This window comes from Narcine bancroftii, chromosome 2 (assembly GCF_036971445.1).
Source record: "Narcine bancroftii isolate sNarBan1 chromosome 2, sNarBan1.hap1, whole genome shotgun sequence".
Lineage (NCBI taxonomy): Eukaryota > Metazoa > Chordata > Chondrichthyes > Torpediniformes > Narcinidae > Narcine > Narcine bancroftii.
This window is the reverse complement of record NC_091470.1, coordinates 108,687,515-108,714,075: the sequence shown is the minus strand read 5'-3', so window position 1 is coordinate 108,714,075 and position 26,561 is coordinate 108,687,515. Positions and strand designations below refer to the sequence as shown.

The 26,561-nt window shown below is 47.1% G+C and overlaps 1 protein-coding gene across 2 annotated transcripts in view; it reads left to right on the top strand.

Moving 5' to 3' along the window:
- Positions 1-22,666, top strand: part of LOC138754124 (lysyl oxidase homolog 2-like) — an 80,659-nt gene extending 57,993 nt beyond the window's left edge. For both annotated transcript variants that reach the window (XM_069917967.1, XM_069917968.1), the window contains 8 exons: positions 1,133-1,281; positions 4,165-4,332; positions 6,272-6,437; positions 10,546-10,789; positions 13,931-14,046; positions 14,888-15,024; positions 16,038-16,149; positions 21,533-22,666. In XM_069917967.1, the coding sequence (XP_069774068.1) occupies positions 1,133-1,281; positions 4,165-4,332; positions 6,272-6,437; positions 10,546-10,789; positions 13,931-14,046; positions 14,888-15,024; positions 16,038-16,149; positions 21,533-21,612 (1,172 nt within the window). In that variant the 3' untranslated portion in view covers positions 21,613-22,666. The remainder of the gene's footprint in view (positions 1-1,132; positions 1,282-4,164; positions 4,333-6,271; positions 6,438-10,545; positions 10,790-13,930; positions 14,047-14,887; positions 15,025-16,037; positions 16,150-21,532) is intronic.
- The last annotated feature ends 3,895 nt before the right edge of the window (positions 22,667-26,561 follow it).

The window sequence follows — 26,561 nt, the reverse complement described above, 5'->3', positions numbered from 1 at the left end:
TCTCCCCCTTCCTCTTCCACTTATTCTCCCTCTCCTTCCCTTGGTTTTGATTTTGCTCCCTTTGCCTCTCCCACACACCCTCACTTTTTTGGGTCTTATTTCATTCTCTCTGTATACCATTTAGCTCTTACCCTGACCTATTTTTTTCTTGCTTGCCATTTTCCACATATCTTTTAAAATTAAAATTTTCTCTAAAATGTTCCTTTTAAATCATCCCCCTCCCTTTCACTCTGTCTTTCCTGCTTCATCTTTCTATTCCCAATGCTGTCATTTTCAGGTTTGAAGTTGTTTCAGTAGCGTTTCTCCAAATGGTTGAAAAGTGGGCATTGCTCTGACGCCTTTCACAACCCCCTGGACATCCGGGGGTGGGGTATGACGTCTAAAGGCAAAGTACTGTCGATGTTGTAATTCGGGAAATGCTGCAGCCAGTTTGTGACAACAGCTCACACACGCACCAATTCAACAACGATCCGAGAAATGTGAGAGTCTGCAAAGTGTTTGAAATGAAAACACAAACTCAGCGGGTCACCCAACGTACTTTATGTAGAAAAAAAGCCAACGTTGTTGTGAAATGTTAGTTCTGAATCATCCTTGCTACTTTAAATATGCTGTGTGGTCTGCTGAGTTTCTCCAGCATCACGTTTTTACAATGATCTGGTCATCTGTTTTCTGGCAATACAAATGAGTGCAGATGCTGGATACAAGAGGAATCGAGGAGGAGAGAGAAGAGCACAGGTCAACAAACAAAAGGCTACAGGTGGGCAGGGGAGGAGCACTGAGAATTGGTTGGGGGACAAGGGAAGCTCTTTGAATGCAAAGCTGGAGGAAAGGAAACAGAGTAATAGGGAAACAAGAGGTCTATCTGTCCTTGAAGCTCGTAAATTCTTTCATTAGAGTCAGGAACATTATTTTCCCTCTTACTGCCCAAGGGAGATTGAATCCAGACCAAAGTGTATTGTGGTTTTGAGTACCCATGAGTTGTATCAAGGTGCTTTTCAAGGTAACTATTGTCAATCACTGGGAATTTGCAGTCTAGTGGCCACCGTGTGTCTCCCAGAAGCTTCAATGCTTAACCTCTGCGGGCCAGAGGCTTCTTGTGTCTTACATGCTCTCCCCTCTCTCACTCTTGCAGGCATCGGATCGGTGCACATGAATAAGGTGATGTGCACGGGCTTCGAGAGCTCCATCACTGACTGCGCCTTCAGCCAGTACGAACTGTGTAACCATGACGAGGATGCTTCGGTGCGATGTAATATCCCAGCCATGGGCTTTGAGAACCAGGTGGGCAAATACCACTCGATGGGGCTCAGGCTGCGCTGTGAATTTTATATCACACCATAGAACAGCCCCAGGGCTTTCACACACTCAGCCACATCTCTCTCCTCTTCAATGGGCAATCTCATCAAAATCCCACCTACCTCATTTCAAGATTCAGGATTATTTTATTGTCATATAATAAAACAGAAAATATGATGTTACACAAAATTTTCTTTAGTCTACGATAAGGCAAACAAAGATTCACCATCTGCAGAAATTGTCTGGCACCCCTTAAATTCAGAGAAAGAGAAGCAAAAGAGAGTACCCCCACCCCCAGCCAGGGTCACTGAATGTCTGTGGATTCACCCAGCCTCCGCAGCCACACAGGCTTCAGTCCAAACCGTCAGCAACCCGAACTCCAGATGCACACCTCTGACACGATCAGGAAAGCTCTCGCATCCCGATTCCAATACCTGGTACCCCTTCAGCCACTCTCCAGCAGTCTTTTGACCTCAGTCTGCGTGGGTTCCTCGCCTCGAGTCACCAAATGCCTGCCTACTGTGTGTTCATCAGCCTCAGAGCCCCTTGCTGGTCTGCCGCTATGGCAACTGTCCCATGGATCATCTCCCCTGCTTCTCCTTCTCAAACGGGGGTGTAGTGCACGTCGAAAGAACCAAAGACTTGATCCAAACCAAAGCTTTTATTAACTAAAAGACTGGAGCATATCACAAGTAGGTCGACCAGTCCAGAATGACCTGGTCTGGCTAGGAGCAATCCTTTAAGACCTGCCAGTAGGTGTGGCTACACTCTCAGCCAATCACAGTCATCCTACACTACCATCTGTACATATACACATTGGTGATAGAATCTGTACTATCACGGGAGGGGTTCTGCCTTGCACCAGTCGACCACTTCCTCGGAGTCTGTAACCTCTTGTGGCCACTGTTGATGATAGGCCCAGACCCCACGTTCATGGGATTTTAAAATAAACCACCATTGGCTCTTTTAACAGGCCATTTAGAGGCTGTACGTAGCCGATGCCAGTCAGACTGGGTGGTTGGACCCTGCAGGGGCGTGCTGAGACTCCGCTCCCTGCTCTCCACTGGACCTCATCGCTGTTGTTACCACAGCTCCAGCAGTGGTGCCACTTTTTTTCAGATCCATCTGATCTTGTCTCTCCTTGTAACGCAACCCTTCTAGTCCTAGTAACAACCTTGTGAGTCTGATCTTGACTCTACCAGTCACTTACACAGTAAAGACAATTTAGAGGGATAAGTTGACCCACCGATCCACGGACCTATGGGTTTGTGGCATGTGATGGTAACCGTCTCGTTCACAGGTAGAACGTGCAGACTCCACACTGAGAGCAGCCAAGGTCAGGATCGAACCCAGGTCACTGAAGCTGTGAAGCAATGGTTCAACCAGCTGAAATAGTGCAGCCTGAAACTCCACTTTCTAAATCACCCCATCTTCAGCACTCATCTTTATCTAAATGTAAAACATATATCCACTTAGTTCAGTTATTCAGTAATGTTCTTGAACTCTTTGCCTTCTGCTCATTTCACAAAGTGCCTTAAAATAATTACCACATTATAGTGTTTCCTTCATATGAGATGGTAGTGACGATGTGCCCACTCAATGATCTGACCTTGTCTATGTAAGATTTAAGAGTTCATAGTTCAAAATTATTGTCAGAGTACATAGATAACTTCACATACAACCCTGAGATTCTTTTTTCCTCTGAATTTCTAATTATCGGTGACTCTAAACTGTACTCAAGAAGAAATAAATGTATACAACAGAAAAAAAATGTAAACAAATTATGCAAATACATAAATAGTTATTCAGTAATAATTAATAAGTAAAGCAAGAGTCTTTCAATGATCTTTGCGAACCCTCTTAGTGGATGTGCCTCACTTTCCTAAAAGAAATTCTCTAATACTTCTTCGTTATTTAACATCGAACTTTATACCTACTGCACATATAGGACATTAAGCATGCATTCACTCCCTCGGAGATGAGCAGCAATGGGTCATAAGAACATAAGAAATAGGAGCAGGAGTCAGCCATCCGGCCCATCAAGTCTGCTCTGCCCTGGCTGATCTGATGATCGGCTCATCTCCACCTTCCTGACTTTTCCCCACATCCCTTAAATCCCCATCTATGTAAAAATGTATCCAACATTGTCTTAAATATATTTACTGATGTTGCCTCCACTGCTTCAATGGGCAGTGAATTCCACAGATTCCCCACCCTCTGGGAAAAGCCATTCCTCCTCACCTCCATCCTAAATCTACTACCCTGCATCTTGAGGCTACGTCCCCTAGTTCTGGTCTCGGTGAATGGAAGCAACTCTATACCTTTCATGATTTTATACATTTCTATAAGATCACCTCTCATTCTTCTAAATTCCAGTGAGTACAGTCCCAGACGACTCGATCTCTCCTCGTAGGCCAGCCCTTCCTCATCCCTCCAATCAACTCCTCCAAACCTAGTATGTCCTTCCTCAAGTAAGGAGACCAGAACTGCACACAGTGTTTCCGATGCAGCCTCATCACTACCTTGTACAATTGCACATAACCTCCCTGCTCTTAAATTGAACATAGTTCCCATCTCCTGCCATTGACCATTCCTTCCTCACTCTTCGGTCGAGATCCTGGAATTCTGCATTCTGAGGATAAGGAAAATCACTATGATCTTCTCAGGAACATTTTTCCTGCCATGTCAGGGATGGCAACCTGAGATCAACATCAGTGAACATGAACATCCAAGAAACAACTATGAGGAATACATGAAGGAAGCAGTGTTGTCCTGTAACAATCAATGTCACAGCTTGGCTCTCTGTATCTCTCTCTTTTCCTCCCCAGCCCCACTCCTCTAACACTTCTGACTTGTTGAAACGCACAGATTCGCCTGGTAGGGGGTCGTACACCCTTTGAAGGACGGGTAGAAGTCTTTGCCAATAAGAACGGCAGCCTGAAATGGGGCACAGTCTGCAGTGACAACTGGGGAAAAATGGAGGCATTGGTGGTGTGCCGGCAGCTGGGCCTGGGATTTGCTGATCATGCCGTTCAGGTACGTAGCTGCAGACCCCGTCCGCGACACCAGCTTCAATCCAGCTAGCATCTTAGCTGAGCCGGTCCATGGGCAATCAGCGGCCAAACTCTTGCCATTGGAACTGCGATCTCAGCGAATAACCATGACTCTGGACGTCAGTCATTACATTGCACCACTGCTCCTATTGTGATCTCCTCTACATTGGAGAGACTGGGCACTGAATGGGAGATTGCTTCAGTGAACACCTCAGCTCTGTCTACCACAATAGCGTGGATCTCCCAGTGGCCACCCATTTCAATTCCCCATCTCATTCCTATGCCTGTCCATGGTCTCATGCTCTGCCAGACTGAGACCACTCACAAACTGAAGAAACAACACCCTCCAATTGGCATTGGCATCGGCTTCTCCGGTTTCGAGTAGCCATCACTATGTCTCCTTTCCTCCAACTCTCCATTCACTGCTACCCCCTCCCAAATCATTTCTCACCCTTCATCTCCTGTCTTCTTATCCATGTCCAATTAGTGCCTTTTGCCTGTTGACCTGTGCACCTCTTCCCCCAGTGTTTTATTTCAGACACCTGCCTTGCTTTTTGCTCATACCTTGAAGAAGGGCTAAGGCCCTTAATGTCTCCTACGGACGCTGTGAGACCAGCTGAGTTCCTCCAGCCTTTCCGTGTTTTTACTACAATCACAGCCTCTGCAGACTTTTGTGTTTCGCTCCACTGCTAGCCACACCATGGTTGATACATGGACTCCTGGTTAACAAATGTAAGCAGTGTCAGTGGGAAAGATGCAAGGAAGAATTATGAATTATCTGACAGATAATTAATTATCTGCAGTGGCGGCACGGTTGGTGTAATGCCTTTACAGCACCAGCGATCGGGACCAGACTGGGGTTCAAATCCCACGCTGTCTGTAAGGAGTTTGTATGTTCTCCTTGTGTCTGTGTGGGTTTTCCCCAGGGGCTCCGGTTTCCTCCCACTGTTCAAATCGTACCGGTGGTATAGCTTAAATAGGGGTATATTGGGCACCATAGACTCATGAGCCAAAATGGTCTGTTATCTTGTATATATAAATTTAAAATTTCCAGCGACAAGCAAAGATTGAACAGGCAAGGATTCTAGAAGCATTAATAGGTGTCTTAAAGCGGTCTTTAAAGTTATGAAGGTGTTTGATCTGGCACTTTTAAAGAGAGTTCTATTTGTGGGAGTCATAAGAACAGAGGATCACTGATAAATCAAATGGGGCCTTCAGGAGAATAATTTTTACCCAGTGCAGGGTTGGTGTCAGAACAAGTCTAATCAGGGGGCATTAGGGTGACTGTGGGGGACACAATCTGATGCTCAGCAGGGGGTGGGGTGGGAACCTTCACTGTGCGCTGCCACGGGTCACACTTCCCCCTTCCTCTGATGTAAAAGACAAACGCACTGCTGATGTCGCGTGGAGACTAGTGACACTACTGCTGTGGGTGTGGGGGTCACAATACCTCGTTTTGGGGGCAATGGCGCCGAGCAGGTGGGGGAGGGTCACAATACCTCATTTGTGGGGGAAATGCCTGTGAATGTCTCCCCTTGCCACTGGCTATGACCCAGAAATATATTGGACAGTGGGGCTCACCCACAGGGGAATTGGAATTGGGAGAACTGTAACGAAAGTGATTGCATTTAACTGAATTGTATGAATAAAATTTAAATTTTAAATTTAAACATAGAGCACATTTACAAGCTCTTTCTGCCCATGAACCCATGCCACCCAATTATACCAATTAAGCTACAATCTCCAGTATGTTTTGAAGGGTGGGAGGAAACTGGAGCTCCTGGTGAAAGCCCACACAGACACAGTGAGAATGTACAAACTCCTTACAGACAGTGCTGGATTCAAACCCCGTTTGCTTTGCCTTCACCGCTGCCCCTCTCGTGCCGATGGCACCTCTGAGTTGATCTTGGATTTCTCCCCAGGACACCTGGTTCTGGGAGGGTGACCCAGCAGCCGATGACGTGGTGATGAGTGGAGTAAAGTGCTCCGGCACGGAGATGTCCCTCTTCCAGTGTCGGCACCATGGCGAGGATCTGGAGTGCCCCAATGGAGGGGGGCACTTTGCCGCGGGCATCTCCTGTACCGAAGGTAGGTCCCTCCTTCCCTCACCTTCACACATAGAAATCTCAGTACAGGACAGGCTCTTCAGTCCACAATGTTGTGCCAACTCAATAACAACTACCTAAAACAGCCATTCTCAACATGGGCTGCTGGGGGCCACAGCACATTTAGGGGGGGGGGGAGGGGGGAACAGACTGAAATCATAAAATACATTTTATGCTTTTCATGCAGTCGTTAGGAAAGAATTACGGAAACTAACTAAACTTGACCGCTTCACAGGGAATGGGGCCCACAAACTTTGAGCAGAGTCCTAAAAGAGCCATAGCCAAAAAAAGGGATGAAAATGGCTAGGAGAGCATTTCCCAACTGCATAACCCACCCCCACACACAAACACTTTTATCAGTTCCATGTACAGTATCTGTCCAATAGTCTCTTAAAACCTATCGTACCTGCCTCCTCCACCACTGTTGCCAGCAGCACATTCCGTGCATCCACCATTCTCTGTGTGAATATAGAACACTACAGCACAGTACAAGCCTTTCGGCCCTCGATGTTGTGCTGACCCATCTATCTCTAAAACAAAACGTACTAAGCCCCCCCTACCCCTTAACTATTTTTCCTTTATCCATCTGTCTAAGAGTCTCTTAAGTGGCTCCAATGTATCTTCCCCCTCCACCATCCCCGGGCATTCTAGGCCCTCACAACTCTGTAAAAAAAACTTACCTCTGATGTCTCCCCTAAACTTCCCTCCCTTCACTTTGTACAGACATCCTCTGGTGTTTGCTACTCCTGCCCTGGGAAGCAGGTGCTGGCTGATAACCCTAGAATCTTGTAGACAATAGAGGTCTTAATAAAGTCTCTTCTCCTCCTTCTACGCTCCAAAGATAAAAGTCCCATCTCTGGTAACCTTGCCTCATAAGACTTGTTCTCCAATCCTGGTAAATCTCCTCTGCACCCTCTCCATAGCTTCCACATCCTTCCTATAATGAGGTGACCAGTACTGAACACAATACTCTAAGTGTGGTCTCACCAGAGATTGTCCAATTGCAACATGACCTCTCTACTGAACTCAATCCCCCTATTAATCAAGCCCAGCATCCCATAGTCCTTCTTATCTATCCTATCAACCAGTGCGGCAACCTTGAGGGATGTGTGGATTTGGAACCCCCCCCCCCCCCCAAGGTTCCTCTATTCATCGACCATTAACCCTGTACTCAATTTTCTGGTTTGTCCTTCCAAAATGCATCACCTCACTAAGAACATGCCTCTCACACCTACCCCCCTCCCTCTGTAATTACTTTACTGCCTACTTTAAATCCATGCCCCCTCATATTAGCCATTTCAGCCCCTGAGAAAGACTCTGGCCGTCCATACGATCAATACCTCTCATCATCTTATGCACCTGTATCAGGCCACCCCTCATCTTCCATTGATCCAAGGAGAAAAGACTAAGTTCACTCAACCTATCCTCAGAAGGTATGTTCTCCAATCCAGGCAATGTCCTTATAAATCTCCTCTGCATTCTCTCTAATAGCAACCACATCCTTCATGTGGTGAAGTGACAGGAACAATATTCCAAGATCTTTTATAGATACAACATTACCTCCTGGCTCTTGAGCTCCTATTTTTCTGAAAGAGGTAGAAAATGTTCAATGTTTCATCTTGTTTCAATTGATTTGATGTTCCTGCTCCTACAATCCCTTGGAGATGGATGACAAGCTGCTCAAAGTGTAAGCAATAAAGGAAGCTCATGCCAAACATTAAATACTTAATATTGCAGATCCATTGAAAATATAGGGGTGAAATTGGTCATCGCCATGGAGAGGTACAATAAGGAAACAGGCCCATCAGCCCATCAAGCCCACAGAGACCCATTTATTCTTATCCTACATGAATTCCATTGGTGGGGGAGACCAGAATGAGAAGATCCAGGGTAACAGATTTAGGGAGGAGATGAGGAGGAACTGCTTTTCCCAGAGGGTGGGGACTCTGTGGAATTCGCTGCCCCTTGAAGCAATGGAGGCGACCTCAGTAAATATATTTAGGACAAGGTTGGATAGATTTTTTTGTCATGGGGGAATTAAGGATATGGGGAAAAGGCAGGAAGGTGGAGATGAGCCATGATCTCAGTGAATGGGGGGGGGGGGAGGCTTGATGGCCCGGATGGCCAACTCCTGCTCCTATTTCTTATATGTTATTCAATTTTACACACTGGGGGGAGCGCTTTACAGCCGTCAATTAAACAAATAACTAGCGTGTCATTGGAATGAGGGAGGAAACTGGCGCGCCTGGAGGAAACACCACTGTCAAAGGATGTCAGAAGGTCAGAGTTGAACCTGCTCCTCTGTAGCTGGGAGGTGCAGCTCCGCCAGTTGTGTCACTGTGCAACGAAGGGATGCAAACCGGGGTTGTGGAGAGGAGGGAAGGAAAGCAGACAAGGAATGATCCCATGGAATGGAGGAGCAGGATTCCTTCCCACACCTCTTCATGGCCTTGTTTCATTGATCGGCCATTCCCCATTGCCCTTGAACTACATGGCTTGCTGGGGCACGACACTTCCTGGTGGTCTGGAGCTCAGGTATGGGATGGCAGACACATCTAAAGGGTGTTGGTGAATCTGGTGCGTTTTTTACAACCAACTTGACAGCTAAGATTAAATTTTAAATTTAGACATAGAGCACAGTAACAGGCCCTTTCGCCCAATTATATCTATAAGCCCCGGTACATTTTGAATGGTGGGAGGAAACTGGAACCCCTTGAGGAAACCCATACAGACTCGGGAGAATGTACAAACTCCTTACATGCAGCGCGGGATTCGAACCCCAGTCCTGATCGCTGGTGCTGTAACAGCGTTGAACTCACTGTACACCAACCAGAATCAGAGCATGAGCATGCCTCGAAATTTGTTGTTTCGTGGCAGTGAAAACATTTATATAAACCACCTTAGAAAATAAATAAAATAGTACAAGAGGAAGTCCAAATGAGGTGGTGCCTGAGGCTCATTGGTCGTTCAGGAATCTGACAGCAGAGGAGATAGGCTATCCTTGTGCCGCTGAGTGCTCGACTTCAGGCTCCTGTACCTTTTTCCCGATTGTAGCAGTGTGATGGCCTGGGTGGTGGATGTAAACTTTATAGATTGTATAAAGGAATTGAAACTCATCTCTGGGTTATTAGTCCAATCATTTAATGCCTGGACTTCGGGAACTGAGTTACAGGGAAAGGTTAAAAAGTTGAGGACTTATCTCCCTTGAGTGTAGAAGTATGAGGGGAGATTTGATAGAAGTATTTAAAATTATGAGGGGGATAGACAGAGTAAATGTAGGTCGACTTTCTCCACTGAGAGTCGGTGGGATACAAACCAGATGACGTGGGAAAATTTTAGGGAGAACATCTTCGCACAGAGAGTGTTGGGAGGGTGGAATGACCTGAAGTGGTGAATGCGGGCTCAATTTTAAGATTTAAGAAGAATTTGGACAGGTACTTGGATGGGAGGGGTATGGACTGGGTGCAGGTCAGTGGGACTGGGCAGAATAATAGTGTGGCACACACTAGTGGGGCTGAAGGGCCTAATGTTCTGTGGATCTTTGTGTGTGGTGAATACTGTTTCGCAGCACCTCCTGGTCTCTGGGTAATACCAGTTGGGATTCCTGTACCTGAGAGTGTCCTCCTGGGTGGTGTCTGTGAGGAACAAGGGTTGTGCCCAGCTTTCACACTTCCACATTGGAATATCCAACATCAAGTGAGAGGGATTGGGAGGTGGAGGAGAGTTGGCTCCTCTGCTCTGAGTTCTGAGGACGGGCACTCAAATTAGGGTGGCACAGTTGGCGTGCCCGTTAGTGCAACGCTGTTACAGCACCAACAATCGGGACTGTGGTTCTCTGAGGAAATTTGTCCGTTCTCCCCATTTTCTCTGGGGCTCTGGTTTCCTCCCACTGTTCAAATCGTACCAGGGGTTGTAGGTCAATTAGGTGTTATTGGGCAGCACGGGCTCGTGGGCTGAGGGGCTTATTATCATGCTGTATGTCTAAATCTTAAATTTATATTCTTGTCCTATGGATGCTACTCGACCTGTTGAGTTCCACCAGCACTGCCCGTTTTGTTTCATGTCTGACGCCTCTGCTCTCTCCTTTGCAGCTGCGTCCGATATCGTTCTCAACCCCCAGGTGGTTCAAGAGACCACCTACCTGGAGAACCGGCCCATGGCCATGCTCACCTGCGCCATGGAGGAGAACTGCCTGGCCGCATCAGCCGTCGGAAAGCCCCTCCTCACCAGCTTCCGTCGGCTGCTTAGGTTCTCCTCCCAGATCCACAACAACGGCGAGGCCGACTTCCGGCCCAAGGCAGGACGCCACGAGTGGGTGTGGCATGAGTGCCACAGGTATGTGGTCAACCCGAACGAGGGGCTGAGCAGTCATTTGGTGACCCTCGTGTCGAGTGTCGCTCACCCCTGCAATTCTTCAAGATTATTTTATTGTTGCAATAAAACAGCGGCATGTAGCGGTTAACGCAAACACTGTTACAGTGCTAGCAACGCGGGACCAGTGATTGAATCTCACACCGTCTGTGAGGAGTTTGTACGCTCTCCCCATGTCTGCATGGGTTTCCTCTGGATGCTCCAGTTTCCTTCCACTGTTCAAAAACATACTGGAGGTTGTACGTCAATTGGGTGACACAGCTCATGGGCTGAAAGGGCCTGTTTACTGTGCTGTATGTCTAAATTTAAATTTAAAATATAAATATTACACAAAATTTCCTTTAGTCTCCTGTAAGATAGACAAAGATTCGTTATCAGGAAAAATTGTCAGATGCCCCTGTGATAGTACAGATCTATCACCAATGTACATAGTGTATATAGTTACTGTATCTAGACTGTGCTTACAGCGATTGGCTGAGAGCTAAGCCACGCCTATTGTCTGGGCCTTAAAGGGTTGTGTCCCTAGCCAGGTCGGATCATTCCGGACTGGTCGGCCACCTGTGAAGAGCTCCTGTCTTTTGCTAATAAAAGCCTTGGTTTGAATCAACAAGTCTTTGATTCTTTCGATGAGCTCTACAGGCCCTTACAGTCAGTGAAAAAGAAGCAAAAGACTCCTACCCACCCCCCCCCCCCAGAGTCACTGAGTCCCCGTGGATTAATCTCCAGCACTCCCACAGCCTCCGCAGCCACAGAGACCCCAGTCCAAACCATCAGGAAACCGAGCTCCAGGAACCTGAGCCTCCAGCTCCCTCTCACATTGCTGCATGGTACCCCATCATCCAGTCTCAGCCAGTCTCCAGCAGTCCGTTGTCTGGTGTGAGGCCCTTGTCCACAGTCACTGGCAGCCTGTAACCTGTGTGGGCTCTTCACCTCGAGTTGCCAACAGCCTGTTTGTTCTTCAGCCCCAGAGCCCCTTGCTAGCCTGCTACCATGGTCACTGTCCCATGGGTCATTTCCTTGGCTTCTGCTTTTCAAACGGGGGATGTTCTCCCCATTTTATGGTGCCTTGCACCAGTCTTCCTGCCTCCCCAGAGTCTGCAGTATCTTGTAAATCTTTAAGTCCAGACCCTGCGGTCACCACCACCAGCTCCTTTAACAGGCCTTATAAAGCCTGTATGGAGCCAGCGGCAGTTGGACTGGGCATTTGGTCCCCACAGGGGAACACTGAGACTGCTCCCCGCTCTCCTCGGGTTTGCACTAGCGGCAGTGCCACCATTACAGCTCTGATACTTTTTATTGCACTGACTCTCCTGTCAGAGGAGTGAAGATCATTAATCTTCAGAACATAAATATCATCAGGTAGTACAATCCACCAGGTGTTACATTCAGCCAGGTCGGATGATCAGTCAGGCACTGTAATCCAGTGATTCTCCTGACCTTTGAACCCAGTGATTCACCAGAAACAGGCCACAAATGTCCAGTGGTTCACCACATTGGCAACAATCCATCCAGTGAATCATCAGTTGGAATCCAGTGATTTACTGGAAACATAAGATAAAGTATTATATTTAAATTTAGACATACAGCACAGTATGGCCCACAAGCCCATGCTGCCCAATTGCATCAAATTAATCTACAACCCCACATGATTTGAACAGTACGAGGAAACCGGAGCACCCGGAGGAAACCCATGCAGGCATCGGGTGAATGTGAAAACTCCTTACAGAAAGCGCAGGGTTCGAACCCTGGTCGCTGTCGCTGTAACATTGTGCTGACCACAACGCTAACCGTACCAACAAAATGCATACTTAATTAGCTGCTTTGATTAATAAAGGTGTCAAATATAGGGAGAAAGGCAAGAGAATGGGGTTAAAAAGAAATGGTGGAGCAGACTCAATGGGCTAAATTCAGCTCATGAATGAGACCTTTACAGAAGAAAACAGGGTTGTGAACTGCTTTTCATGTGTCAGAGTGGGAGCTGTCAGGATGGTGTGTGTGTGTGTGTGTGAATGCCCAGCACCATGGCGCTTCAACCACCAGGTGGCATCACTGATACGTCTCTGCGGACCTGGGCCTCAAAAGGCAGCAGCTGCGCCCTCTGTTGCTTGGACCGCCCCATTGCATGGGGAAGGACATCCAGAGAGAAGCCTCAACTCAATCCTCTGGCACTGCCAAGTGCTGGGGAGATTCAGCAGGATCCACGGGAAGCAAAAAGGCAGTCAACATTTGGGGCATGACCCTTCTTTGGGAATGTGGAAAAGCAAGTAGACACCTGCATTCTTAGCCCCCCCCCCACTCTGCCTCTACTCACTGTACACCTATGACTGTGCGGCACGGTTCAACAAGAACCCCATCTACCAATTCACTGATGATATCATGGTAGTGGGTGATGAGCAGGCATGCAGGAGGGAGACTGAAAGTGGCTGAATGGTGCGCCAACAACCTCGCACTCCATGAACCCAGTGATCATTGGGAGATTGGAGGTGGCGAGAGGGAGAAAATTTAAGTTCTTGGGAGTCACTGTCTCAGAGGACCCAACGCACTACGGCACTGTGAAGCAAGCACATCAGCGCCTCAACTTCCTCAGGAGTTTGTGGAGGTTCGCCATGACATCAGAAAACCCGGCAAATTTCTACAGAGGTGTGGTGGAAAGACCAGCTGCATCACGGCCTGGTACGGGGACACCAATACCCCTGAGAATAAAGCCCTCCAAAATGTCATCACAGGCAAAACCCACCCCACCATTGAGAATATCTACAGGGAACACTGGTGTCGGAGAGCAGCAGCGATCATCAAGGATCCGCATCACCCAGCACACGCTCTGTTTTTAAAAAACATGGTAACGGGCCATTTCAGCCCACGTGTCTGTGCTGCCCAATTTATATCCCATTAACTACACCCGGGTACATTTTGAACAGTGGGAAGAAACTAGAGCCCCCCCCCCCCCGGAGAAAACCCACGCGAACACAGAGAGAATGTACAAACTCCTTACTGACGGCACGGGATTCAAACCCAGGTCCTTTACTGGTCTGGGGGACTAAAAATGAACCTGGGGTGAAGTAGTGATTGCACAGCTGACTCCTATTCTCTCTGCACAACATGCAGGCACTACCACAGCATGGACGTCTTCACATATTACGATCTGCTGTCACTGAACGGGTCAAAGGTCGCAGAGGGGCACAAGGCCAGTTTCTGCCTGGAGGACACTGAATGTGATTTGGGTAATGTCACCCCTGTGCTTCGCCACCACCCCACCGGTTCTTGTCAGAGTGTCGCGGGGGGTGGGTGCACCTCCAGCCATGTCCTGCCTGTGTGGAGTTTGCATGTGCTCCTGGACATACTGCATGGTAACAGGCCAATTCGGCCCTATGAGTCCGAGCCGCCCAATTTACACCCCATTAACCTACACCCCCTGGTACATTTTGAAGGGTGGGAGGAAACTGGAGCCCATGGAGAAAACCCACACAGACACAAGGAGAACGTACCAACTCTTTACTGACAATGTGGGACTCGAACCCTAGTCCGGTCCCGATCGCTGGTGCTGTAACCGCGTGGTACTAACCGCTACACCAACCAAGCAGTCTTTATTTCTTGTTCACTTATTTATTACCTCTCACTTTCTGTCTCGCTCTCTCTCTTTTTCATTTCACCTCACTTGACTCTTTCTCTCTCTCCTCTCTCTGTTTTCCACACATCAGAGTTTAGAACATAGAACATTGCAGCACCATACAGGCCCATGATGTTGTGCCGACCCATATAAACCTGCTCAACAATCTAAACCATCCCTCCCTCATACCCGTAACCCTCTATTTATTTTCCATCCATGTGGCTGACTTTTAAATGCCCCTATTGCACCACCCTCCACCTCCACCCCTGGCAAGGCATTCTAGGCACCCACCACTCACTGTGTAAAAAGCTTACCCCTGATGTCTTCCACAAACTTCCTTCCCCTCACCTATACAGAGATGTCATCTGATAATGGGTTCTATCATCTTGGGGAAAAAGGAGCTGGCTGTCGTATGCCTCTCATAATCGTTTAACATTGGGATGTTTGCCTTTCAGAGGAGAAGAAGAACTACCAGTGCGCCAACTTTGGTGAGCAGGGTATCACGGCGGGGTGCTGGGATACATACCGGCATGACATTGACTGCCAGTGGATCGACATCACAGATGTTGTCCCAGGGGAGTACGTACTACAAGTGAGTATGTTATCCATCGGGCAATGTAGCGGCCCAGAGGCTGGTTCTTCTGCCGTGGGGCAGAAAGCCTCTGAGCAGCTACCTCCTGATTGCACTTTGGAGAATAGTGGCAGCAAATGAGTGCACAGTAGGATCCCACAAAAAGAACTGACAGCACAGTGGTACAACTCGTAGAGCTCCAGTGAACAGGGTTCATCCTGTTCTCTGATGCTGTGTGAAGTTTTACACCTTCTCACCGAGACCACTTGGCTGCTCTTGCCTTGCAGGTCCGAACCTAACCTCAGCTGCTATTAGCTCCCCCTAAACTCACATTCCACCTTATGTGAATGGAAAGAAAAAGTTTGAGAACTACTGTTTTAATCACCCCTAATTGACTCGTTCTGTGCATGGTTTCATAACTCCAAAGGAAATGGGCCAATGACCATTTTTCTCCAGCAAAATATTTCAGTAACAATTGGGTCTAGAGCAGTGATTCTCAACCTTCCCTTCCCACTCACATCCCACCTTTAGCAATCCCTTACTAATTACAGTGCACTTGTGGCAAAGGGATTACTTAAAGTGGTATGTGAGTTTAGGGGGGCAGTTTCAAACCTGGTGTGAGGTTTACATGTTCTCCTGGTGGGTTTCTGCCAATGGCTTCAGTTTCCTCTTGAATCCCAAAGATGTTTGGGTTGGTTGATGGATTGGCTGTGGTTAAATCATCTCTATCAGCTCCGCAGCCGTGTCAGTGTTGGGATAAAGGTGGAGGGGAATTATAGTAAAAGATAGATTAGAGTGTGTGTGCACACACTAAGCCTGTGCTTAGATGTGTGTGTGTGTGTGTGTGCACTCACGCGCACGCGTGCGTACGCACATGCGTGTTTGTGTATGTGCATGTGTGTCTGCGATGTGCATGCATGTTTGTGTATCCACACATGTGTATGCATATTTGTGTGCATGTGTGTGTCTGCAGATGTGTATGTGTTTATACATTGTTGCTCCAGAACTTGGCCTATGTGCACTGTACTCCACAGGTTGCCGTCAACCCTAACTTCGAGGTGGTGGAGTCCGACTACACCAACAATGTTGTGAAATGTCGGTGCAAGTTCGATGGGCATCGCGTCTGGTCATACAACTGCCACATCGGTGAGCCATGCAGTGACCATTAACAGACCCCATGACCCCAGTTGCAGCCACTTCCGCCCGCTGCTCCTTTCAGGCAGAAGATGTAGAAGCCTGAAGATCATCACCTCCAGGTTCAAGAGCAGTTTCTTTTCAACAGCCATTAGGCTCTGGCACCTCCCCTTGCTACATGACAAAAGAACTGGCGGCACTTCTGCTGCCACTTTGTTGTCGTAAATGGATAACTGTGAATGTTTATTATCTTCCCTTTTTTGCATATTTATTGTCTCTTTTAATCCAACTTCAGTTTTGTTAGTTGTTTTTGTAGCGAATTTTTTTGGACAAAATACCTGTTCAGCTGCAGCGAGTAAGAATTTTCGGCACATCTGTCCATTATTGTTGGCCTGAATGTTTCTCTCTCCACAGCTGCTGCATGATCAGCTAATTATTTTTGACACTTTCTGTATTTATTTCCGGTTTCCAGCCTCTCTCTGCAGTTTTTTTTTCCTTTTCAATATCCATCCCCGTCTGAATGGAATCGGTGCTAATAAAGAATGAGGGATCCTCATTCTCAGCCCCCGCCCCCTCCACAACCAGTTCCCGTCATAGAAACGTAGAAACATAGAAGATAGGAGCAGGAGTAGGTCATTCGCCCCTTCGAGCCTGCTCCGCCATTCAACAAGATCATGGCTGATCTTAAAGTTCAGTACCCCGTCCCCGCCTTCTGTCCGTAACCTTTAATACCCTTATACTGAAGAAATAGATCTAATTCCCTCTTAAATATATTTAATGAACCTGCCTCCACTGCCCTCTGTGGCAATGAATTCCACAGATTCACCACCCTCTGGGTATAGAAATTCCTCCTCATCTCCTGCCACTGCCAACTCTATCCAATTCTCATCAATGTTATAGTACAGAAAAAAAAACCCTCCCTTCCTCATAACCCTCTACTTTTTTTTCATCCATATGCCTGCCTAAGAATCTCTTAAATGCAGTATCTGGCAATACAGATACGTAGCAGTTAGCGCAACGCCTTTACAGCACCAGCGATCGGGACTGGGGTAAAAACCCTGCTCCATATGTAAGGACTTTGGACCTTCTCCCCATGTCTGAGTGGGTTTTCCCCGGGGGCTCTGGTTTCTTCCCACCATTCAAAATAGGTATATTAATTGGGCAGCGCAAGCTAGTGGGCCAAAATGGCCTATTACCAAGTATGGATCAATTTTTAAAATATTCCCTGAAAGTGGAGTCACAGGTGGATAGTTTTGTAAAGAGAGCTTTTGGCATATTGGCCTTCATAAATCAAAGTATTGAGTGTAGGAGTTGGGATGTTGTGGTAAAGTTGTTCAGACATTGGTGAGGCCAAATTTGGAGTATTGTGTGCAGTTTAACTACAGGAAAAGTATCAGTAAGATAGAAAGAGTGCAGAGAAGATTTACTAGGGTATTGCCGGGTCTTCAGGAGCTGAGTTACAGGGAAAAGTTAAACTGGTTAGGACTTTATTCCTTGAAGCATAGAAGAATGAGGGGAGATTTGATGGAGGTATTTAAAATTATGAGGGGTAGACAGAATAAATGCAGGTAGGCTTTTTCCACTGAGGGTAGGTGAGATACAAACCAGAAGGCATGGGTTAAGGGTGAAGGGGGAAATGTTTAGGCAGATCATTAGGGGGAACTTCTTCACCCAGGGAGTGGTGGGAGTGTGGAACGAGCTGCCAGCTGATGTGGTGAATGTAGGCTCAATTTTAACATTTAAGGAAAAATTGGACAGGTACATGGATGGGTGTGGTATGGAGGGCTATGGGCTGAGTGCACGTCAGTGGCACTAGGCAAAAAGAATGGTTTGGAACAGACTAGAAGGGCTGAAGGGCCTATTTTTGTGCTGTAATATTCTATGGTTCTATACCCTTATTGTTCCAGGCTCCACCACCACCTAAGGCATTCCAGGCACCCACAACTCTGTAAAAAACTTACCCCCAATATCTCCCCTAAACTTCTGTGCCTTCTACTTTGTACAGATGTCCTCTTTTGTTTGCTACTCCCGCCCTTGGAAAAATGAGCTGGCTGTCTACCTTATCTATGCCTCTAAGAATCTTGTCGCCCTCTATTAAGTTACTTCTCATCCTTCTTCACTCCCAAGAGAAAAACCCCAGCTTTGCTAACCTTGCCTTGTTAGATATGTGAAAGGTCTTGGCCAATGGATTGAAGATAAACAAAGAGAAGCTGGAGATTCAACGGTCAGACAATATCCGTGGGGAGAAATGGTTAGTCGACACTTTATGCAGATTTTCACAGAAAGAGGTAGCACCGAAAAGGGCCGTTCGACCTTTTAAATCTGTACTGACCATCAGTATCCCATTTACACCAATTGTATGCTAATCTCATTTTACTTTCCCTGCATTCCTTCACATGAGAGGCCAGTTTGCCTACCGACCCATCCATATTTGTGACATGAGAGGAAACCAGAGGACCCAGTGGTCACAGGGTGTACGTGTAAACTTCACATAGGTAGCAGCGCAGGCTTCCTTCCCATGCTGGTGCTGCTCCCTGCTGCATTCCCCTGTCCTTGTACTTTCCTTTTGAAGATCCAGAGCTGGAAACATTTGGAAAGGAAGTACAAAGACATCTGTACAAAGTGAAGGGAGGAAAGTTTAGGGGAGAAATCAGGGGTAAGTTTTCTTCACACAGACATGGGGAAGGCGTTGGCAGGGGTGGCGGTGGAGGCTGAAACATTCGGAGCATTTAAGAGACTCAAATGAGTACATGGATGAAAGAAAAATAGAGGGTTACGAGGCAGGAAGGGTTTAGTTTTGCTTTTGGTAGGAATATATAGGTTGGCGCAGCATCGAGGGCCAAAGGGCCTGTACTGTGCTGTAATATTCTATGATCTAAGTAAGATCATGTTTCTCAGGGTGGTGTTTGTGCCCATGTGGTGCTGAACCAAAACAGCAGTGATTTATCAACTGAGCGTCTCTTGGCTCAGTTGAGAATGAGAAAGAGTTTGAGAAATGAGAATGAAAAAGAGAGAATGAGAAATGAGAATGAGAAAGTTTGTTATCGTGCACAGAAGTACAATGTACATATATTATTCCAAATATAAAACTTTATGCACAAAGAAACAAAATTTCTCAAGATTCCATTAGCCCCCCCCCCATCTCTCGCTTTCCCTATCCCCATGTCTCCTTTCCTCCAGCTCTGCATTCATAGAGCCACTCCCTCGCCTGATCAATTCTCACCTTTCCACTGCTGCCCTCCTATCCATGTCCACCTCTGGCTTCTTGGCTGTTGGCCTGTGCTCCTCCCTCTGCACCTTTCTCCCTCCTCCCCCAGCCGTTTTACTGAGATACCTGCCTGCTTTTCGCTTAGATCTTGATGATGGGCACAGGCCTGAAACATTGGTTCTATATCTTTGCCTCCAATGGATGCTGTGAGACCTGCTGAGTTTCTCCAGCCCTTTACTACTCAGAAAGGAAAACCATGCAGAGACTGTTCATATCCTTAATGTCATATATATATATATATATATATATACATACAATTATTGTACATTGTTATATTAGTCCTCTAATTTGCAATATAGCAACGTTTCCACTACTGTGGACCCTTGGAGTTACTCTCCTCCATTCTCAGCCCCTTAACGGATGGCACAGTTAGTGTAGCGGTTAGTGTAATGCCTTTACAGCACCAGTGATTGGGACCAGGGTTTGAATCCTGCGCTGTCTGCAAGGAGTTTGTACTTTCTCCCTGTGTCTGTGTGGGCTTTTTCCAGGGGCTCCAGTTTCCTCGCACCGTTCAAAACGTACCGGGAGGGGTGGTGTTGGTTAATGGTGTGTAAATTGGGCATCATGGACTCATAGGGCCAAATTGGCCTGTTACCGTGTTGTATAACTAAAAATGTTCGGTAGTGGAAGGACTATGCATGGAAATTCTGACTTGCTGCAGCCAAACAGGTACTTAGCATAAACGTATTAAAAACACGCAACTCTTTTGTCTACATTAAATTACAGAGAGGGATAATAAATATAAAAGCTGGGTAGGTAATAAATATCCACAATTACAGTTAGAGCTAGAAAATTAAAGGGAATATAAGGAGTGCAGACAGGTCTTTTTGTGGTCGTCAGAGGAGGTTCAAGAGACTGTTGGACATACCTTGAAGAAGGGCTCAGGCCTGAAACGTTGGCAATATATCTTTACCTCCAATGCTGTGAGACTCTCTAGGTTCTTCCAACATCCCTACAATCACAACAACTGCAGACTTTCAGCCGTTGAACAGGAAACTGCTCTTGAACCTGGAGGTGCTGGTCTTCAGACCTACTGCCTGACAGTAGCAGTGAAAAGAGATTGAGACCAGGGAGTTGGGGACCAATATGAAGTAAAATCCCTGGTATCTGGCACCTGTGGGGATTGGAAAATGCTTTATAACTGAATTGTCTGGTTGCTTGAGACTTTCTCTGACAATGCCTAACTAATATACCTGCGTTAGAATAAACAGTTTAAAATACAAAAATACTATACTTACACCGAACAAATTTCACTTGCATGAATATATAAACCTTAAAGCATTTTACTTTATTTTTAGTCACATTCTTTGAAAACATATAACCGTCGCTGCATCTGCAGGTTCCTCCCCCTCCACAGAGCCACGCGAAAGCCAAACAATAACATTATAGATAATTAACACTCCCCCCCACCCCAAGTTTACAGATAAAGCCTCTGACCCGAGCGACTCTAACTAAGCAGGGATAAGGAGACACTTTAAGAGAGTCACCCCAATGGAGAGCAGCATCAACCAGTTCTTCATCCTGGGCGACGCCATTGCTGTTTCACACAACTTTATTCAAACAGCTGCTACGAGCTAAACACTCCACTGGCTGAATAGTTGCTCCCATCTTCACCAAAGGTTGATGTGTTACTTCAGAGAACATTTACTTATACAATTTTAAACTTACATACTTTTTACCTATTATTTTATTCTTATTTATTTTATTTTTTAAATTTATTTTCCTCTTTTTTTTGCCAGTTGCTTGAATTCTGGATACCAGGGATTTTACTGTAGTCGGGATTATAAAGTGGGAAGGGAAATGCCTCGGCCTACAAAACTCCACCAGTAATCACGTCAATTGAAGAAATTGAAAGATAGGATGAGCCTTGATTCACTGGCCATCAGGACAGGCTTGAGGGTCTGTACATTTGCCAAGAACATGGAGATATTTTAGCCAAGGCTGTGATTTGCATGTTGCTTGTGAAGCAAAGCAGAGACAGAGGATCCCTAGCTGAGGGAAGCACAATCCCCTCACCACTTGGATCGGAGCCACAACTCCTACGGAGAGGACGGGTGAGGTGAGTGGTGTACCGGGGATCATTGCTGCACGTTGTCTGTTTAATTCTCCTCCTCCTTTCCCCGCCAGGTGGGTCCTTGAGTGCAGAGACAGAAGAGCAGTTTGACCACTTTGCGGGACTGATGAGCAACCACCTGTCCAACTGGTAATGCCGTGGTAGAGGAATAAGTCTGCAGTAATGCTGACCGAAGGAGATGCCCAGTGATAGGCTGTCGACGTCAGAGAGTGACACGGCCTCAATGCAATCAGTGCAATATTCTTACTTCATGGATACAGGCGGGCCGCGGGGGTAAAATAATTCTCTGGTGGGAGGTGAGAGGTGTGCTTCTGTTAAGGAAGCAGCACATCAAACCACTCACCAACACATGCACATGCTCTCTCACACACATACACTCATATACACACATACAAACCGAGCCCCCCCACACACACACACACACACACACACACACATACTCATATACACAAACATACCCAGACACACACACGCTCATATATACACATACACACACACTCCACACACACACACAAACCCAACCCCCATATATACACATGCACACGCACACACTCATATACATAAACATGCCCAGACACACACACACTCACATACACTCATATATACACATATACATGCACTCTACACACACACACTCATATACACATATACACACGCACTCCACACACACACAAACACACTCATACATACATACACAAACATACTCATATACATACACACACACACACTCCTTGGCTCAGCTTCGACCTCTGGCTGTGTCTCTCTCTCTCAACCCCTCAAGCACACTGTGGTCAGCAGGGTTTGGGTAGGCCGAGCATCTGCCATGATTCTGCCTGGAAGGAGAGAGTGACCCAGCATAGGGTCTCGAAGCCACAGAAGGCCACACTGACATTCAGGGTCACTCGCTGTATTATTTTACTCTTGCGACACGAGTCCTCAGAAGGGAAAGGCCACATCTCATTTCAAGGATAAGAGGATTTGAAATTCACAACCACCTTGAAGAGATAATCGACAGCAGCCTATTTACAATTAAAATACTAATGCTTTGGTATGGCCCATCTGAACCCTCCCAGACCCGTCTGCTTGTACAGTACTGAAAATTACAGTTGTGCATCTCAAGGTTGGTTATTTACTTGGAACTTGCAAAAAAAACAAACCACTGCGTAATAAAAAAAGTTAATGATGAATTCTCCTCTGATTTGCTTCCACACACAAGGTTCCTCAGCCATGTTGCAATGGGAACGACCTGCTCTGAGGATACAATAACCTTGTTAAAACGATGCTGGAGAAACTCAGCAGGGTAAACAGCGTACATTATATATATATAAATTTAGACATATAGCACGATAACAGGCCCTTTCGGCCCATGAGCCCGTGCTGCCCAGTTACACGCAATTGGGTGGACAACTCTGGTATATTTTTTTTGAAGGGCGGGAGGAAGCCGGAGCCCTCGAGAAAAACCCATGCAGACAAGGGGAGAATGCACAAATTCCTTCCAGACAGCACGGGATTTGAATCCCGGTCCCGATCGCTGACACTGTTACAGTGTGGTACAAACCGCTAGGCCCACTGTGTCGCCCTAGAATTTAGACATCCAGCACAGTAACAGGCCCTTTTGGCCAATGATCCCAAATACACCCCCTGAACATTTTGAAGGGTGGGAGGAGACCGGAACACTCGGGGGAACCCCACACAGACACGGGGAGGACGTACAAACTCTATACAGACAGCACGGGATTTGAACCCCTAACGCTGATGCTGTAACAGTGTTGCGCTAACTGCTACACCAGCCATGTTAATAGCAATGATAAAGATACACAAACAACGTTTCAGGCCGGAGGCCTTCATCAAGGTGTGAGCAAAATGAAGGTAGGTGCCTGAACAAAATGGGAGGGGGCAGGGGGAGGAGCACAAGCCCCCAGACAGGAGGTTAGGGGAGAGAGGGCACAGCAGCAAACAGGGAGAGAGGGGATGGCTCTGAATGGAGAGGGAAGGGAGTGGAGAGCTGGAGGAAAGAAAAGAGATGTTTTTTAGATAGACTTTGTGATTTTACTGGTCTGAAGAATGTCACACATGAGTGACCAAAACTCCAAATCTCTGTTTCTTTACGTGAGTTTAGACAGCGTTCTGAAAGTGCACTTTACACATCATCAATACCTTGTATTCATTACCCTGTTGTTCACGGAACACCTGCAATTCGCTTTAGGCATCAGGCATTCTGGGAAATTGACAAGGGGTCTAGGAGGTAAAATGTCAGAATGGGCATGGCAACCTCATACTCATTCTGAGCTTTTTACACAGCTTGCGTTCCGGGAAAATGGGAATAATTTCCTAGTTGTGTAAGAACACATAAGAGGGGTGGGGAAGAGAGGGAGAACGGGGAGTAGGGCTAGCAGAAACTGGAGAAGTTGATGTTAATGCCATCCAGTTGGTGTGGCTCCTCCAATTTATGGGTGGTCTTGGTTTGGCGATATACGAGGCCATGGAGGGACATGACAACGTTGGAGTGGGGCACAGAATTGGAATGGTCGGCCACTGGGAGATCCCTGTCACTGATGCGAACAGAGCGAAGGTGCTCAGCGAAGCGATCTCCCAGTCTGCGCCCAGTCTCTTCAATGTAGGGAAGACCATCAAGGGAGGATCGGGTGCAGTTGATCATTCCCACAAGCGAAGTATTGCTTTGCATGGAAGGACTGTTTGGGGTCCCAAATGGTGGTGAAGGAGGAGGTGTGGGCGCAAGTATGGCACTTTGGGCAGGAGGCGATTAGTGGGAAGGGATGAATGGACAAGTGAGTCACAGGGGGGGGGGGGGGTCCCTATGGAAAGCAGAGAGGGCGGGAGAGGGGTAGATGTGTCCGCTGGTGGGATTATGTAAATGATACAATATCCCTGTATCTTTACGTGTGCCTCTTGTAGAAGAGGGTTATCAGAACAAAAACAGTCTGAGCCATGTGAGAAGATAATCAAATCAGCCAGCAGATAGACTGGTCAAGAGGTAGAGAGGCTTGGGGAGGGGGTTTGATGGTGGGGTGGGGGTTGTAGTTCGCAAGCTTGAGACCCAGACCCCACATTGGTGGAGAAGTCAAGACTGGAGATGATCTCGAGCAGAAATTCTCAACGCTCCCCCACCCCCCCCCCCCCCAACCACCACCACCTCAGGGTGAGGTGTAGGGAAGTCACAGGACTTTTAACTAAAAGCCCTGTTTTATTTTCTCCTCATACAGCATAGATGTTTTTGATGTGGTCGTTTTCAGGCACTTGCCTGCTTTTTGCTCATATCTTGACAGAGCTCAGATCTGAAATGTTTGTTATATATATAAGACCATCCCCCCCAACCCCCTGCCATTTCAGCAAGGAATGTTAAGACATTTATTTTAGTGTATTTACAGATAAGTTGGCGAACAAGTTCCTCCTACATCTCTTGCATGTCTGGCGGGGAGGCCGCTGGGGACGGCCTTCTCACCGGTGTCAGCCTTCTCACCGGGGGGATTGAGTGGCGGCAAGTGGTGGCTCCGGAAAGTACAGGCCACCCGAGGGAAGGTGGCCTGCAAACTGTGGGCCCTCTTCCTGGACAGCCGCAGCATCTCCGCAGGCTTCTCGAAGCTGGGTGAGTAGCCGGTCAATTTCAACTTCACGTATGAGATCTGGGGAGGTATTTTTGAGCCAATTTTGGGGGAAAAGGGTGGGTCTTATATGCCATCAAATACAGTACTTTTGTCTCTCATGGATGCTGTGGGGGCCTGTTGATTTTCTGCAGAATCTTTGGGTGTTTATCACATTATTCCTGTGTTACATTCTCTCCGCATTCTCATCACCCCCACCCCCCCGCCCCGCCCCCAACCCCACACATTCTCCAGTTGATCTACACTTGATGTAATTTGCAATGGCCACTTAACAATCAAATCACATGCTTCGGTATGTGGGAGTAAACCGGAGCATCCAAAAGAAATCCATGCAGTCGTGGGGATGTCCTGCAAAGCCCACATAGACTGCACCCGAGGTTCAGGCTGAACCTGGATCTCTAGAGATGTGAGGGCCCTTTCTAACTCCCATGTAAAATGGGGTTAATGGGCAATTTGCCCAGTTAGCGACCCAGTCACATAGGGATTTGAAAGGGTCCAACCAGGTCAACCCAGTCAGAATCCATCTGGGCTCCCTGACCTACCTCAGAGGAGGTCAGGGAACCCAATAAAACTTAAACGGCCATCCTGCTCTGGAGGTTTGAAATAGGAAATGGCTGACCCGGTTACTTTGGTTGGAGGGGGTGTGGGGGAGGGAGGGGGGGGACTGCCGATAGTTCCTGTGATTGTGTGACTCATCACTTGTTGGTGATTTAATGGGTCCAATCCCCCTGCAATTTGAAAGGTGCTTCCAGTACCTTTTCCCCATTAATCACACCCAGGTCCAAGGAGGGCAACCCAGGAGCTGCAGTTTGAAAGGGGCTACTGAGATTGAACATAATCCGACCCAGTTCACCCCAACTGAGACTATAACATGTAGAATTTGTGCCTCACAGGCCAGGCAGTAACCTGAGAGTCTTCTGCATTTACTGCATCCAGTGCTCCCTTTCTGGCTTTCTCTACATGGGAGAGACCAGTCACTGATTGGAAGAATATCACCCAGTAACCCGAGAGTCTTCTCTCCTTTCTTTGAGCCAACCATTTGAAGGCCTGAGTGAGTGGGTTAATTGACTGAGCTTCTGTGTCTTCTGTGGCTCTGGGTAAAACACGGAGAGAATGAAAAAAAAACAGCAAGGGATCTCCGTGGGGTGAGTTTTGTGACACTGGGCATTATAAAGGAGTTGGAGGAAGGGCTTTGGTGACGGGCCCTGTGCGATGGAGATTGTTGCATTCACATCAAGTTTGAATTACCCAAACACACGGAGAATCTTCCTCTGCGTAATGTCAACCAGTGTTCAGACACTGATAATCATATTTATTTATAAGAACATAAGAAATAGGAGCAGGAGTCGGCCATCTGGCCCATTAAGCCTGCTCCGCCATTCAATGTGTTCATGGCTGATCTGATGATTGGCTCATCTCCACCTTTCCCCATATCCCTTAATTCCCTTACCATGTAAAA